Raw genomic sequence first — 16,541 nt, forward strand, 5'->3', positions numbered from 1 at the left:
CTGCTGATGTCATGCAGCCTGTCGTTTTTGTGTTTATACTTTTTCATAACAACAACAAGTTTGCTGTAGGACGACAATACAATGTTCATTAAGTCACTGCGACAACTGTCTACAGACATGTCGATAGACGTAGTATAAAATCAGTCTTTAGTCTTGAAATCTTTGTTTTTTTAATACACTAGCTTCCTCACTCTGTTTAGCACATGGCCTCACATGTGAATCCTTAAAGAGATGGGCGGGGCTAAGGCTTAAGAGGGCGTGAACGATGCTGAAGCTCTCCAGTAGCTGTATCAAAATCTTAAAAGGGCAATTTTCAAAAAAATTGGGGTTAATCAACTTTCAAAGCATAATTACTTTCCCATTATTCCTCAACTGTAGTGTATGATATACCATTTTCTAGCTCTGAGTCTCTACTTTTATCCAATATAAAAAACACAATTTCAAATTTTGCTACATAAGACCGAATCGAGCCGGTCGGTCACAAATCATGTGTGCTACCTACAATACATTTGGAAAGTATTCAGACCCCTTCCCTTTTTCCACATTTTGTTACGTTACAGCCTTATTTTAAAATGGATTCAATTATTTTTTTCCCCTCATCAATCTACACACAATACACCATAATGACAAAGCGAAAACAGGTTTTTAGAAATCTTTGCACATTTATGAAAAAATAAACAGAAATACCTTATTTACATAAGTATTCAGACCCTTTGCGATGAGACTCGAAATTGAGCTCAGGTGCATCCTGTTTCCATTGATCATCCTTAAGATGTTTCAACAACTTGCTTGGAGTCCATCTGTGGTAAATTCAATTGATTGGACATGATTTGGAAAGGCACACACCTGTCTATATAAGGTCCCACAGTTGACAGTGCATGTCAGAGCAAAAACCAAGACATGAAGTCGAAGGAATTGTCCGTAGAGTGTCGAGGCACAGATCTGGGGAAAGGTACCAAAAAATCATTCTTAAATGGAAGAAGTTTGGAGCTACCAAGACACTTCCAAGAGCTGGCCGCCCGGCCAAACTGAGCAATCGGGGGAGAAGGGCCTTGGTCAGGGAGGTGACCAAGAACACGATGGTCACTGACAGAGATCCTCTGTGGAGATGGGAGAACCTTCCAGAAGGACAACCATCTCTGCAGCACTCCACCAATCAGACCTTTACGGTAGAGTGGCCAGACGGAAGCCACTCCTAAGTAAAAGGCATTTAACAGCCCGCTTGGAGTTTGCCAAAACGCACCTAAAGGACTCTCAGACCATGAGAAACAAGATTCTCTGGTCTGATGAAACCAAGATTGAACTCTTTGGCCTGAATGCCAAGCGTCACGTCTGGAGGAAACTTGGCACCATCCCTACAGTGAAGCATGGTGGTGGCAGCATCATGCTGTGGGGATGTTTTTCAGCAGCAGTGAGTGGGAGACTAGTCAGGATCAAGGGAAAGATTAACGGAGCAAAGTACAGAGAGATCCTTGATGAAAACCTACTTCAGAGCACTCAGGACCTCAGACTGGGGCAAAGGTTCACCTTCCAACAGGACAACGACCCCAAGCACAACACAGGAGTGGCTTCGGGACAAGTCTCTGAATGTCCTTGAGTGGCCCAGCCAGAGCCCAGATTTGAACACGATCGAACATCTCTGGAGAGACCTGAAAATAGCTGTACAGCGACGCTCCCCATCCAATCTGACTGAGCTTGAGAGGATCTGCAGAGAAGAATGGGAGAAACTCCCCAAATACAGGTGTGCCAAGCTTGTAGCGTCATACCCAAGAAGACTCGAGGCTGTAATCACTTCCAAAGGTGCTTCAACAAAGTACTGAGTAAAGGGTCTTATGTAAATATGATATTTCAGTTTCTTATTTTATACATTTGCAAAAAACAAAACAAAAACTGTTTTTGCTTTGTCATTATGGGTTATTGTGTGTAGATTGATGAGGGGAAAAAACAAATTCATCCATTTTAGAATAAGGCTGTAATGTAACATAATGTGGAAAAAAGCAAAGGGGTCTGAATATTTTCCGAATGCACTGTATATCTCCCCAATAGAATCCCTATACTTTAACGATGACAGCTTCTCCATCCTAGAGGGGGAGATCAACCATTTCCAGGCCCAGGGACATGTACTAGTCTGTGACGACCTAAATGCCAGAACTGGACAAGAACCTGACACCCTCAGCACACAGGGGGACAAACACCTACCTGGAGGTGACAATATTCCCTCCCCCATATGCCCCCCTAGACACAACTATGAGAAAACAACCAAAAAAAAACGTGTCACAACTCCTGCAGCTCTGTCGCATGCTGGGTCTGTACATAGTCGATGGTAGGCTTTGAGGAGAGTCCTATGGTAGGTACACCTATAGCTCATCTCTTGGCAGTAGTACTGTAGACTACTTTATCACTGACCTCAACCCAGAGTCTCTCAGAGCGTTCACAGTCAGCCCACTGACACCTCTATCAGATCACAGCAAAATCACAGTCTACTTGAACAGAGCAATGCTCAATCATGAGGCATCAAAGGAACTTCACAATATTAACAAATGCTATAGATGGAAGGAAAGTAGTGTAGAAACCTACCAAAAAAACAATTAGGCAACAACAAATTAAATCCCTTTTAGACAACTTCCTGGACAAAACGTTCCACTGTAATAGTGAAGGTGTAAACTTGGCAGTAGAAAACCTAAACAGTATATTTGACCTCTTAGCTTCCCTATCAAATCTAAACATTTCAAGCAAAAAACCTAAGAAAAATTCACAACAATGACAAACGGTTTGATGAAAAACGCAAAAACCTAAGAAAGAAATTGAGGAACCTATCCAACCAAAAACACAGAGACCCAGAAAACCTGAGCCTACGCCTTCACTATGGTGACTCACTAAAACAGAAATACATTACAGAAAGAAGCTCAATGTAATTGAAGAATCCATAGACTCTAACCACTTCTGGGAAACTTGGAAAACACTAAACAAACAACAACACGAAGAGTTATCTATCCAAAACGGAGATGTATGGGTAAACCACTTCTCCAATCTTTTTGGCCCTATAACAAAGAACAAACAGCAAAAACATATCCATGATCAATTAAAAATCTTAGAGTCCGCTATTAAAGACTGTCAGAACCCACTGGATTCTTCAATTACATTGAATGAACTACAGGACAAAATACAAACCCTCCAACCAAAAAGGCCTGTGGTGTTGGTATCCTCAATGAAATGATAAAATATACAGACCACAAATTCCAATTGGCTACACTTAAACTATTTAACATCATCCTCAGCTCTGACATCTTCCCCAATATTTGGAACCAAGGACTGATCACCCCAATCCACAAAAGTGGAGACAAATTTCACCCCAATAACTACCGTGGGATATGCGTCAACAGCAACCTTGGGAAAATCCTCTGCATTATCATTAACAGCAGACTCGTACATTTCCTCAGTGAAAACAATGTACTGAGCAAAAGTCAAAATTGTCTTGACCTGGGCCCTGACAGTAAATCTCAGTAGACAAAAATAATGGTGTTCCAAAAAAGGTCCAGTTGCCAGGACCACAAATACAAATCCCAACTAGACACCGTTGCCCTAGAGCACACAAAAAAACGATACATACCTCGGCCTAAACATCAGCGCCACAGGTAACTTCCACAAAGCTGTGAACGATCTGAGAGACAATGCAAGAAGGGCCTTCTACGCCATCAAAAGGAACATAAAATTCAACATCAAAATTAGAATCTGGCTAAAAATACTTGAATCAGTTATAGTGCCCATTGCCCTTTATGGTTGTGAGGTCTGGGGTCCGCTCACCAACCAAGAATTCAAAAAAATGGGACAAACACCAAATTGAGACTCTGCATGCAGAATTCTGTGAAAACATCCTCTGTGTACAACGGAAAATGCCAAATAATGCATGCAGAGCAGAATTAGGCCAATACCCGCTAATTATCAAAATCCCGAAAAGAGCCTTGAAATTCTACCACCACCTGAAAGGAAGTGCTTCCCAAAAACCTTCCATAACAAAGCCATCACCTACAGAGAGATGAACCTGGAGAAGAGTCCCCTAAGCAAGCTGGTCCTGGGGCTCTGTTCACAAACACAAACAGACCCCACAGAGCCCCAGGGCAGCAACACAATTAGACTCAACCAAATCATGAGAAAACAAAAAGATAATTACTTGACACATTGGAAAACAATTACAAAAAAATCAGAGCAAACTGGATGCTATTTGGCCCTAAACAGAGAGAGTACACAGTGGCAGGATACCTGACCACTGTGACTGACCCAAACTTAAGGAAAGCTTTGACTATGTACAGACTCAGTGAGCATAGCCTTGCTATTGAGAAAGGTAGGCAGACCTGGCTCTCAAGAGAAGACCGGCTATGTGCACACTGCTCACAAAATGAATGACCATATTAGTGACACATATTACCCTCAGATTACACAGACCAACAAAGAATTTGAAAACAAATCCAATTTTGATAAACTCCCATATCTATTGGGTGAAATACCACAGTGTGCCATCACAGCAGCAATATTTGTGACCTGTTGCCACAAGAAAAGGGCAACCAGTGAAGAACAAACACCATTGTAAATACAACCTATATTTATGTATATTTATTTCCCCTTTTGTACTTTAACTATTTGCATATTGTTACAACCCTGTATATATACATAATATGACATTTGAAATGTCTTTATTCTTTTGGAACTTCTGAGTGTAATGTTTACTGTTAATATTTATTGTTTATTTCACTTTTGTTTACGATCTACTTCACTTGCTTTGGTTGGCAATGTTAACATACGTTTCCCATGCCAATAAAGCCCTTTGAATTGAAACTGAATGGAACTGAATTGAGATAGAGCGGCAGAGAGAGGGAGGGTTTTCACAGTCTTGCTTTGACCACCAGACGACAGAAAGATAAAGAAAACAGTTATGAGCTGAACATAACATTATACCAGTGGAAGGAGGACAGTAGCAGGAGACCCTATGAGCTGAACATAACAGTATACCAGTGGAAGGAGGACAGTAGCAGGAGACCCTATGAGCTGAACATAACAGTATACCAGTGGAAGGAGGACAGTAGCAGGAGACCCTATGAGCTGAACATAACAGTATACCAGTGGAAGGAGGACAGTAGCAGGAGACCCTATGAGCTGAACATAACAGTATACCAGTGGAAGGGAGGACAGTAGCAGGAGACCCTATGAGCTGAACATAACAGTATACCAGTGGAAGGGAGGACAGTAGCAGGAGACCCTATGAGCTGAACATAACAGTATACCAGTGGAAGGAGGACAGTAGCAGGAGACCCTATGAGCTGAACATAACAGTATACCAGTGGAAGGGAGGACAGTAGCAGGAGACCCTATGAGCTGAACACAACAGTATACCAGTGGAAGGAGGACAGTAGCAGGAGACCCTATGAGCTGAACATAACAGTATGCCAGTGGAAGGGAGGACAGTAGCAGGAGACCCTGTGAGCTGAACATAACAGTATACCAGTGGAAGGGAGGACAGTAGCAGGAGACCCTATGAGCTGAACATAACAGTATACCAGTGGAAGGGGAGGACAGTAGCAGGAGACCCTATGAGCTGAACATAACAGTATACCAGTGGAAGGAGGACAGTAGCAGGAGACCCTATGAGCTGAACATAACAGTATACCAGTGGAAGGGAGGACAGTAGCAGGAGACCCTATGAGCTGAACATAACAGTATACCAGTGGAAGGGAGGACAGTAGCAGGAGACCCTATGAGCTGAACATAACAGTATGCCAGTGGAAGGGAGGACAGTAGCAGGAGACCCTATGAGCTGAACATAACAGTATACCAGTGGAAGGGAGGACAGTAGCAGGAGACCCTATGAGCTGAACATAACAGTATACCAGTGGAAGGGAGGACAGTAGCAGGAGACCCTATGAGCTGAACATAACAGTATACCAGTGGAAGGGAGGACAGTAGCAGGAGACCCTATGAGCTGAACATAACAGTATACCAGTGGAAGGGAGGACAGTAGCAGGAGACCCTATGAGCTGAACATAACAGTATACCAGTGGAAGGGAGGACAGTAGCAGGAGACCCTATGAGCTGAACATAACAGTATACCAGTGGAAGGAGGACAGTAGCAGGAGACCCTATGAGCTGAACATAACAGTATACCAGTGGAAGGGAGGACAGTAGCAGGAGACCCTATGAGCTGAACATAACAGTATACCAGTGGAAGGGAGGACAGTAGCAGGAGACCCTATGAGCTGAACATAACAGTATACCAGTGGAAGGAGGACAGTAGCAGGAGACCCTATGAGCTGAACATAACAGTATACCAGTGGAAGGGAGGACAGTAGCAGGAGACCCTATGAGCTGAACATAACAGTATACCAGTGGAAGGGAGGACAGTAGCAGGAGACCCTATGAGCTGAACATAACAGTATACCAGTGGAAGGGAGGACAGTAGCAGGAGACCCTATGAGCTGAACATAACAGTATACCAGTGGAAGGGGAGGACAGTAGCAGGAGACCCTATGAGCTGAACATAACAGTATACCAGTGGAAGGAGGACAGTAGCAGGAGACCCATGAGCTGAACATAACAGTATACCAGTGGAAGGGAGGACAGTAGCAGGAGACCCTATGAGCTGAACATAACAGTATACCAGTGGAAGGAGGACAGTAGCAGGAGACCCTATGAGCTGAACATAACAGTATACCAGTGGAAGGAGGACAGTAGCAGGAGACCCTATGAGCTGAACATAACAGTATACCAGTGGAAGGAGGACAGTAGCAGGAGACCCTATGAGCTGAACATAACAGTATACCAGTGGAAGGAGGACAGTAGCAGGAGACCCTATGAGCTGAACATAACAGTATACCAGTGGAAGGGAGGACAGTAGCAGGAGACCCTATGAGCTGAACATAACAGTATACCAGTGGAAGGAGGACAGTAGCAGGAGACCCTATGAGCTGAACATAACAGTATACCAGTGGAAGGAGGACAGTAGCAGGAGACCCTATGAGCTGAACATAACAGTATACCAGTGGAAGGGGAGGACAGTAGCAGGAGACCCTATGAGCTGAACATAACAGTATACCAGTGGAAGGAGGACAGTAGCAGGAGACCCTATGAGCTGAACATAACAGTATACCAGTGGAAGGAGGACAGTAGCAGGAGACCCTATGAGCTGAACATAACAGTATACCAGTGGAAGGAGGACAGTAGCAGGAGACCCTATGAGCTGAACATAACAGTATACCAGTGGAAGGAGGACAGTAGCAGGAGACCCTATGAGCTGAACATAACAGTATACCAGTGGAAGGAGGACAGTAGCAGGAGACCCTATGAGCTGAACATAACAGTATACCAGTGGAAGGAGGACAGTAGCAGGAGACCCTATGAGCTGAACATAACAGTATACCAGTGGAAGGAGGACAGTAGCAGGAGACCCTATGAGCTGAACATAACAGTATACCAGTGGAAGGGAGGACAGTAGCAGGAGACCCTATGAGCTGAACATAACAGTATACCAGTGGAAGGAGGACAGTAGCAGGTGACCCTATGAGCTGAACATAACAGTATACCAGTGGAAGGAGGACAGTAGCAGGTGACCCTATGAGCTGAACATAACAGTATACCAGTGGAAGGAGGACAGTAGCAGGAGACCCTATGAGCTGAACATAACAGTATACCAGTGGAAGGAGGACAGTAGCAGGTGACCCTATGAGCTGAACATAACAGTATACCAGTGGAAGGAGGACAGTAGCAGGAGACCCTATGAGCTGAACATAACAGTATACCAGTGGAAGGAGGACAGTAACAGGAGACCCTATGAGCTGAACATAACAGTATACCAGTGGAAAGAGGACAGTAGCAGGAGACCCTATGAGATGAACATAACAGTATACCAGTGGAAGGGAGGACAGTAGCAGGAGACCCTATGAGCTGAACATAACAGTATGCCAGTGGAAGGGAGGACAGTAGCAGGAGACCCTATGAGCTGAACATAACAGTATACCAGTGGAAGGGAGGACAGTAGCAGGAGACCCTATGAGCTGAACATAACAGTATACCAGTGGAAGGGAGGACAGTAGCAGGAGACCCTATGAGCTGAACATAACAGTATACCAGTGGTAGGAGGACAGTAGCAGGAGACCCTATGAGCTGAACATAACAGTATACCAGTGGAAGGAGGACAGTAACAGGAGACCCTATGAGCTGAACATAACAGTATACCAGTGGAAGGAGGACAGTAGCAGGAGACCCTATGAGCTGAACATAACAGTATACCAGTGGAAGGGAGGACAGTAACAGGAGACCCTATGAGCTGAACATAACAGTATACCAGTGGAAGGAGGACAGTAGCAGGAGACCCTATGAGCTGAACATAACAGTATACCAGTGGAAGGAGGACAGTAACAGGAGACCCTATGAGCTGAACATAACAGTATACCAGTGGAAAGAGGACAGTAGCAGGAGACCCTATGAGCTGAACATAACAGTATACCAGTGGAAGGAGGACAGTAGCAGGAGACCCTATGAGCTGAACATAACAGTATACCAGTGGAAGGGAGGACAGTAACAGGAGACCCTATGAGCTGAACATAACAGTATACCAGTGGAAGGAGGACAGTAGCAGGAGACCCTATGAGCTGAACATAACAGTATACCAGTGGAAGGAGGACAGTAGCAGGAGACCCTATGAGCTGAACATAACAGTATACCAGTGGAAGGAGGACAGTAGCAGGAGACCCTATGAGCTGAACATAACAGTATACCAGTGGAAGGAGGACAGTAGCAGGAGACCCTATGAGCTGAACATAACAGTATACCAGTGGAAGGAGGACAGTAGCAGGAGACCCTATGAGCTGAACATAACAGTATACCAGTGGAAGGGAGGACAGTAACAGGAGACCCTATGAGCTGAACATAACAGTATACCAGTGGAAGGAGGACAGTAACAGGAGACCCTATGAGCTGAACATAACAGTATACCAGTGGAAGGGAGGACAGTAGCAGGAGACCCTATGAGCTGAACATAACAGTATACCAGTGGAAGGAGGACAGTAACAGGAGACCCTATGAGCTGAACATAACAGTATGCCAGTGGAAGGAGGACAGTAGCAGGAGACCCTATGAGCTGAACATAACAGTATACCAGTGGAAGGAGGACAGTAGCAGGAGACCCTATGAGCTGAACATAACAGTATACCAGTGGAAGGAGGACAGTAGCAGGAGACCCTATGAGCTGAACATAACAGTATACCAGTGGAAGGAGGACAGTAGCAGGAGACCCTATGAGCTGAACATAACAGTATACCAGTGGAAGGAGGACAGTAACAGGAGACCCTATGAGCTGAACATAACAGTATACCAGTGGAAGGGAGGACAGTAGCAGGAGACCCTATGAGCTGAACATAACAGTATACCAGTGGAAGGAGGACAGTAGCAGGAGACCCTATGAGCTGAACATAACAGTATACCAGTGGAAGGAGGACAGTAACAGGAGACCCTATGAGCTGAACATAACAGTATGCCAGTGGAAGGAGGACAGTAACAGGAGACCCTATGAGCTGAACATAACAGTATACCAGTGGAAGGAGGACAGTAGCAGGAGACCCTATGAGCTGAACATAACAGTATACCAGTGGAAGGGAGGACAGTAGCAGGAGACCCTATGAGCTGAACATAACAGTATACCAGTGGAAGGGAGGACAGTAGCAGGAGACCCTATGAGCTGAACATAACAGTATACCAGTGGAAGGAGGACAGTAGCAGGAGACCCTATGAGCTGAACATAACAGTATACCAGTGGAAGGAGGACAGTAGCAGGAGACCCTATGAGCTGAACATAACAGTATACCAGTGGAAGGAGGACAGTAGCAGGAGACCCTATGAGCTGAACATAACAGTATACCAGTGGAAGGAGGACAGTAGCAGGAGGACAGTAGCAGGAGGACAGTAGCAGGAGGACAGTAGCAGGAGACCCAACTGTGGTTTGACTACTTTGATTTCCCATTGACTATTCAATTGCAGTAATTCCAAAACGGATTATTCAGTAATTCCATTACCGATTTGGTAACAGAATTACGAGTTTGAATCACTTAATAATTCAAAAACAACTAACTAATGGATAGGTCTGCCTTTACTTGTTACTTCTGTTAACTTTCATTATCCTCCCTCCTCATGATATTAGAAAATATCTTAATGATATGTGTGGGTTTTTGGTAACAAAATTACAAGGCAGTTTCTTCAATTTACAGAAGGCCAAAAAATTCTCCAAAACTAAATATAAGTGTAGATATTAGTTGGCAGGGGGCTTTACTTCAACATTATTGTGATTTGATGTATTTCTAATAGCTTTTAAGACTTTTTCTGGTAGATGTTGTCTAAGACCCCTTATCCGTCTGTTTGACCAGAAATCAAAGCCTTTGCTTATTCTTCATTTTTAGGATGGAAAATGGTTGAAAAAAGTATATATGACTTAATTTCTAAAAATATATATATAGACAATTAGGTTTCATTTGACATGCTCCTATGAACTTTTTATTTTTTTAAATCTATTTTTTACTTATTTTATTTTTTTACTTATTACTTATTTTCTTAAAACTGCATTGTATTCGGCGCATGTGGCAAATAACATTTGATTTGATTCGTTGGCGCTCATGTGTCCTTTTAGATGGAAATGCCCTAAATTAGATTATCTATCATCCCAAAACTACCTCAGCACATGAAAGTATGGAATAAGGGCCAAAGTATCTATTTAGTTAGGTTATCTAGCTATCTATATCTCTCTTACCTTCCCTCCGATGCTGCTAGTGGTGTTTCCGATATCTGGACTGGGTGTGAGGACTCCGGCTGTCGCTGCCTCCTCGGCTCCGAGCGGATGGCAGATCTCCTGAATGGGCTTTTGCCCCGACGATGCTAGCGATTTAGGGGTGCCAGCACTCATTGTGCAAGCGAGGGGAATCCGCTAACGGATTTGCCGGGAAATATTGTAGTTTTTGGGCCTGGAATGATAGGTTGTTTTGTGATTATTTCCAATCCTGTTTATCAAATGCTGGACACGCTAGCTGTAACCACACAGCTGTCAGCTGACTTGCACCGCGCAGTCACGGAAGTACAATAACACTACCGGAAGTAATAACACTATGAGCAGTCACGTGACTTTTGTTGATACACAAGAGCAGAGTAAAAAGTTATTTAGCGGTGTTTGTTTCTGTATCTAGCAAAGTAGTTCAGTTGAAGTCAAACATACGATTATCTGTGATAGTTGTGTTGCTATTTGAACGATGGGGGAAATCTGAAACACCTGCTATCCCTTGTCAATTCGTCTGTCCCCAGTGCAAATGTTAACTAGCTAGCCAACACTGTGATAGCTGGCTCTATGTTTCATATTGTTTAGGCTGCAACCAGTCTTTCTGACATGGCATCGCCTGCACCAGGTAAATCAAGTAGCAAAAGGCGGGGTAGTATAGCAGATAGCTCTCGTCCAGAGCGTTTTGTGCGGCTTGCTGATGCCGAGTCCTAGGGCTCTATTCAATCCGCATCGCGGAAATACAGTTATTTATACCTCAGTGGTGTAACTGCGTTGGAGCTGTCAAATCGGAGATAGTCAGATTAATATAATAGTTAGTTCAAAACGTTTACATGCTTTGCAAGAAGAACGATTTCCCTAATAGTCCTGTTTATATGGACACATCTGAAATGGCTACCTAATTATTAAACTTCCTTCACTGTGGAGTTTAGTCCCCTTCTTCTTCTTCTTCTGTGAGGTTTAATGGCGGTTGGTATCCAATATGTTGCTTTACCGCCACCAACTGAACTATAGTATAAATCTATTACACTTTGTGATGGGAAAGGGGAACCAGGAAAAAATGTAAATAAAAATCTACATATATTTTAATTCCCCTACCAACTAACCCTACACTAATTAAAACCCATCACCTTATTCCACTGCTTGAACCCTATCTGATCCTGCACCATGCCAACGGCCTGGGAGGACCGGACACCACCACTCTACACACCCTGTAGCTCTTCTGAAGTCAAATCTCATACCCCCAAGTACTTCTCTGCAGCTGCCACCACAACATCTATTTTCCGTGATTTACATTCCATTTCTGCGGTACAGTTGATAACCATTGCTGTAAAACGCTAAGCAGCCAACCTTACTGAAGCATATATCACTCACTGGCCTATTCCTCTCTGCTGGCACAGATCTATTATTCACAGGGATCCTCTCAGGATCCCTCACCCTTGACCCATCCTCCTTTACTCTCTTCACTGCCTCAGCATACGACACCTTCTGCACTACTCTGTCTCTGGCCACCTCAACCTGCCTCTCTCGTTCCGGACACTTCTGATCCCCAGCAACATGTGCACCCCTACAGTTGACACACACAACTTTATCCACCGTAACTACACAATCCTCTATCCCATGCCCTCCTTCACACTTCCCACGTCTTGGAATCTCCCTCATACACACTCCTGCGGCATGACCATAAACATTGCAACCTGAAACAGTGCAGTGGATTCGCCACAAAAGCACTAACAGGATAACTGATATATCCTAACATGACCTTGTCGGGTAAAGACTCCGACTCAAAACTCAAAAGGACTGACAGCGACTCCTCTGTTTCACCACGCTCACCACCAGATCTGCGTCGCACCAAACGGCGGGCATCAAAAACACCAGGAATCTTCAACTTCAATTGCTCCCACCTCCACACTTAACGCTACCCCAGAAATCACTCCTTTCAATGGTGCCCTGTTCCTAAGAGCAAAGCAAGAAACAGATCTTGACCCAAGTTGCGTGACACGGAGCGCCCGCTCCCTCTGGTCAGAAGAAACACAAAGAAATATCACAAGTCCACTACAGGTTACCTTCACTGATTCAACTGCACCCGACTCCTTTTCCACCCACCCTGAAACCACAAATGGATCCGCCAAAAAGGCAAGGGTCCACCTTCTCAAAAAAATTTCACTCCTATTGGACCAGATTCTTCTTTATCATGTCCATTGATGCCAGGCTCAGGTTCTGAGCTCTTCATCTTCCTCATTCTCTTCAACCTCCTCTTCCTCTTCTCCCCTCCGTTCATCCTCAGAAATCCACCTTTCTGTGTCCCAATACTCCTGTTCTCCCGACTTTGCTTGCGGCCTGGTGGCATTCCGATGTAACTCCATCTCATAATTGTCCTGCTAACCTCAGAAACGTATCTCCTACAGGTGCCGTCATTTTGAGAGCATCTTCTCAATGACCAGTTTAGTCCACTACCTGATCAATCAAAATAGACGTTCTACCGCAGTGACCATGTTATTTTTGCGAATCCAATTTGATTCTGAGTTCGGACATAATAATAATAATATGCCATTTAGCAGACGCTTTTATCCAAAGCGACTTACAGTCATGGGTGCATACATTTTTGTGTATGGGTGGTCCCGGGGATCGAACCCACTACCCTGGCGTTACAAGCGCCATGCTCTACCAGCTGAGCTACAGAGGATCATGTGTGCATACATTTTTACGTATGGGTGGTTTCGGGGACATTCAAAAAGTTATGGGTGTTTTATGATGTAGAGAAAACGACTACGTAGTACATTATGAACTGAATCAACTTCAAACTTAGTCCATGCATTTCTGTTAACAGTAGTCTCCAGTTAAACAGGCCCTTTGCTCTCCTGGGGGGTGTCTGTCTGGGGGGTGTCTGTCTGGGGGGTGTCTGTCTGGGGGGTGTCTGTCTGGGGGGTCTGTCTGGGGGGTCTGTCTGGGGGGTCTGTCTGGGGGGTCTGTCTGGGGCGTGTCTGTCTGGGGGGTCTGTCTGGGGCGTGTCTGTCTGGGGGGTGTCTGTCTGGGGGGGTCTGTCTGGGGGGTGTCTGTCTGGGGCGTGTCTGTCTGGGGGGTGTCTGTCTGGGGGGTGTCTGTCTGGGGGTGTCTGTCTGGGGCGTGTCTGTCTGGGGGGGGTCTGTCTGGGGGGGTCTGTCTGGGGGGTCTGTCTGGGGGGTGTCTGTCTGGGGGGTCTGTCTTGGGGGGTCTGTCTGGGGCGTGTCTGTCTGGGGGGTGTCTGTCTGGGGGGTCTGTCTGGGGGTGTCTGTCTGGGGGGTCTGTCTGGGGGGGGTCTGTCTGGGGGGGGTCTGTCTTGGGGGTGTCTGTCTGGGGGGGTCTGTTGATTCAACCTTTTGACCCTTTCCCTCCATTTGTTCTTCTTTCTTTCCACTTCCATCCTTTAAACTGTTGTTTGTTTGTTCTCATACATAATGTGTAGCTAACCTTCCTGTTTTAGCACGCACATGCTCACTCTTCTGGATTCTTCATCACTCAAGACTCCTCCTTCGGGAACCTCATCCTCCCACGACTAGATCCACCTCCTCCTCCTCCAGCAGAATAACAGAACCTTAAGGAAACAACGTAGTCTCCTGAGTGGCGCAGTGGTCTAAGGCACTGCATCGCAGTGCCAGCTGTGCCACTAGAGATCCTGGTTCGAATCCAGGCTCTGTCGCAGCCGTCCGCGACCGGGAGACTCATGGGCGGTGCACAATTGGCCTAGCGTTGTCCAGGGAAGGGGAGGGAATGGCCGGCAGGGATGTAGCTCAGTTGATAGAGCATGGCGTTTGCAACGCCAGGGTTGTGGGTTTGTTTCCCACGGGGGACCAGTATGAAAAAATTAAAATTTAAAATATATATATATGTATTCACTAACTGTAAGTCGCTCTGGATAAGAGCGTCTGCTAAATGACTTAAATGTAAACAGCAGAATAACAGAACCTTAAGGAAACAACAGCAGAAAGATGGTGTGTTACAGATCAGCTGTTGGACGTCGACGAACGGCGTCGATTGAACATGTAGAATCGTCGGGAAATGAACTGAAATATGGAGTCGATATTCTGTTCAGAGGTGATATGAAATTGACTGCCACCCGCTGGCGTTGAAGTACTTTTAGCCATTTAGCTGTTTCTTCTCTTCCAGAGGCCACTAGACCTTCCATCACCATGGAGACTGGGGATGTGACAAATTGAGAATTTTTGTTAACTTTTAAACTGCCATTTTTTAATAGGTTTTCCAAGATAAAGACAAAATGCATAAAATTCCGCTGTGCTGCTCCCGGCAACGGTTTGGGTCTCACGGTGCGTCCCCTTTCAGATGGTTTGGGTCTCACAGTGCGTCCCCTTTCAGATGGTTTGGGTCTCACGGTGCGTCCCCTTTCAGATGGTTTGGGTCTCACGGTGCGTCCCCTTTCAGATGGTTTGGGTCTCACGGTCGTCCCCTTTCAGATGGTTTGGGTCTCACGGTGCATCCCCTTTCAGATGGTTTGGGTCTCACGGTACGGCCCCTTTCAGATGGTTTGGGTCTCACGGTGCGTCCCCTTTCAGATGGTTTGGGTCTCACGGTGCGTCCCTTTCAGATGGTTTGGGTCTCACGGTGCATCCCCTTTCAGATGGTTTGGGTCTCACGGTGCGTCCCTATCAGATGGTTTGGGTCTCACGGTGCGCCCCTTTCAGATGGTTTGGGTCTCACGGTGCGCCCCTTTCAGATGGTTTGGGTCTCACGGTGCGTCCCCTTTCAGATGGTTTGGGTCTCACGGTGCGTCCCCTTTCAGATGGTTTGGGTCTCACGGTGCGTCCCCTTTCAGATGGTTTGGGTCTCACGGTGCGTCCCCTTTCAGATGGTGAAGCATTGCACCTGTACTACCACTACTGTACCTCAATTCCACCTCACAAAGTTAACATTTCCTTCTCATTTAAACTTCTCAAAGTATTGCCATACAGGACTTCGCTGCTGTTGCTTGCCTTTGCCGTTTTTACAACTGTTAACTACGGTGATGTAGTGGTGGAGAGTCGACTCCAAAATAATTGATTCCTCGACTCCTTGACTTCCACTCCTGGTGTCCACTCCCATTTCTTAGAGTCAAGATTTGATTCTGCTAGGAATCGACTCCTAAGAACCAGTATTTTTGGAACGGAGGAGACTGATTAGTTTCCGTACTTCCGAGAACAGAAACACTTGCATCGTTCATAGCGAGCAACGGGGAGACGGGGGGCACAGAATAGGCTGGTCTGCCACCAGACAGACTGAGTCAGAACCGTGCACTAGGCTTATCGAATCGGCAAACGCTTTATCGCGCAATGGAATGCTGTATCTCGCAATTTCTTGGCTTGCAATGTCTCGCAACTTCAGTAAAGCAGGGCCTATCATCAATGAATAGGCTATGATGTTCTGCATGCAACAGAGCAAAGAATGAACAGGCATCGTTAGTGAAGAGAGAGCAGGAGAGCCAGCGCGAGGGAGATAGAGGGGAAGGGCCGGACAGAAAGAACCATACGTAATCTGTATCTCGCAATGTCTTGATTGTACGTCGGGAATTCACCAAAGTAGCCTGAAGTTCACCTCTTCCTCTCTTGTTTTATTACACAACTTTCCCCAGGCCTTTATAGCCTATCATATAGTTAGGCCCAGGCCTTTATAGCCTATCATATAGTTAGGCCCAGGCCTTTATAGCCTATCATATAGTTAGGCCCAGGCCTTTATAGCCTATCATATAGTTAGGCCCAGGCCTTTA

At 45.5% G+C, this 16,541-nt stretch overlaps 1 protein-coding gene and 1 non-coding gene across 4 annotated transcripts in view; both read right to left on the bottom strand.

The window, feature by feature from the left end:
* The window catches only part of LOC121573348 (sorting nexin-30-like), a 91,480-nt gene extending 80,405 nt beyond the window's left edge, over nucleotides 1-11,075 (bottom strand). For all 3 annotated transcript variants that reach the window (XR_006002015.1, XM_041885250.1, XM_041885249.1), the window contains exon 1: nucleotides 10,787-11,075. Coding sequence is in view for 2 of the 3 variants with exons in the window: in XM_041885250.1 (XP_041741184.1) it covers nucleotides 10,787-10,939 (153 nt within the window). In the remaining variant the exon portion in view is untranslated. The remainder of the gene's footprint in view (nucleotides 1-10,786) is intronic.
* Nucleotides 11,076-13,644: 2,569 nt separating this feature from the next.
* Nucleotides 13,645-16,541, bottom strand: part of LOC121573351 — a 54,225-nt gene continuing 51,328 nt past the window's right edge. The window contains exon 13 of the transcript XR_006661454.1: nucleotides 13,645-14,079. This is a non-coding gene — a transcript (uncharacterized LOC121573351). The remainder of the gene's footprint in view (nucleotides 14,080-16,541) is intronic.

Source organism: Coregonus clupeaformis, chromosome 9, assembly GCF_020615455.1.
Source record: "Coregonus clupeaformis isolate EN_2021a chromosome 9, ASM2061545v1, whole genome shotgun sequence".
NCBI lineage: Eukaryota > Metazoa > Chordata > Actinopteri > Salmoniformes > Salmonidae > Coregonus > Coregonus clupeaformis.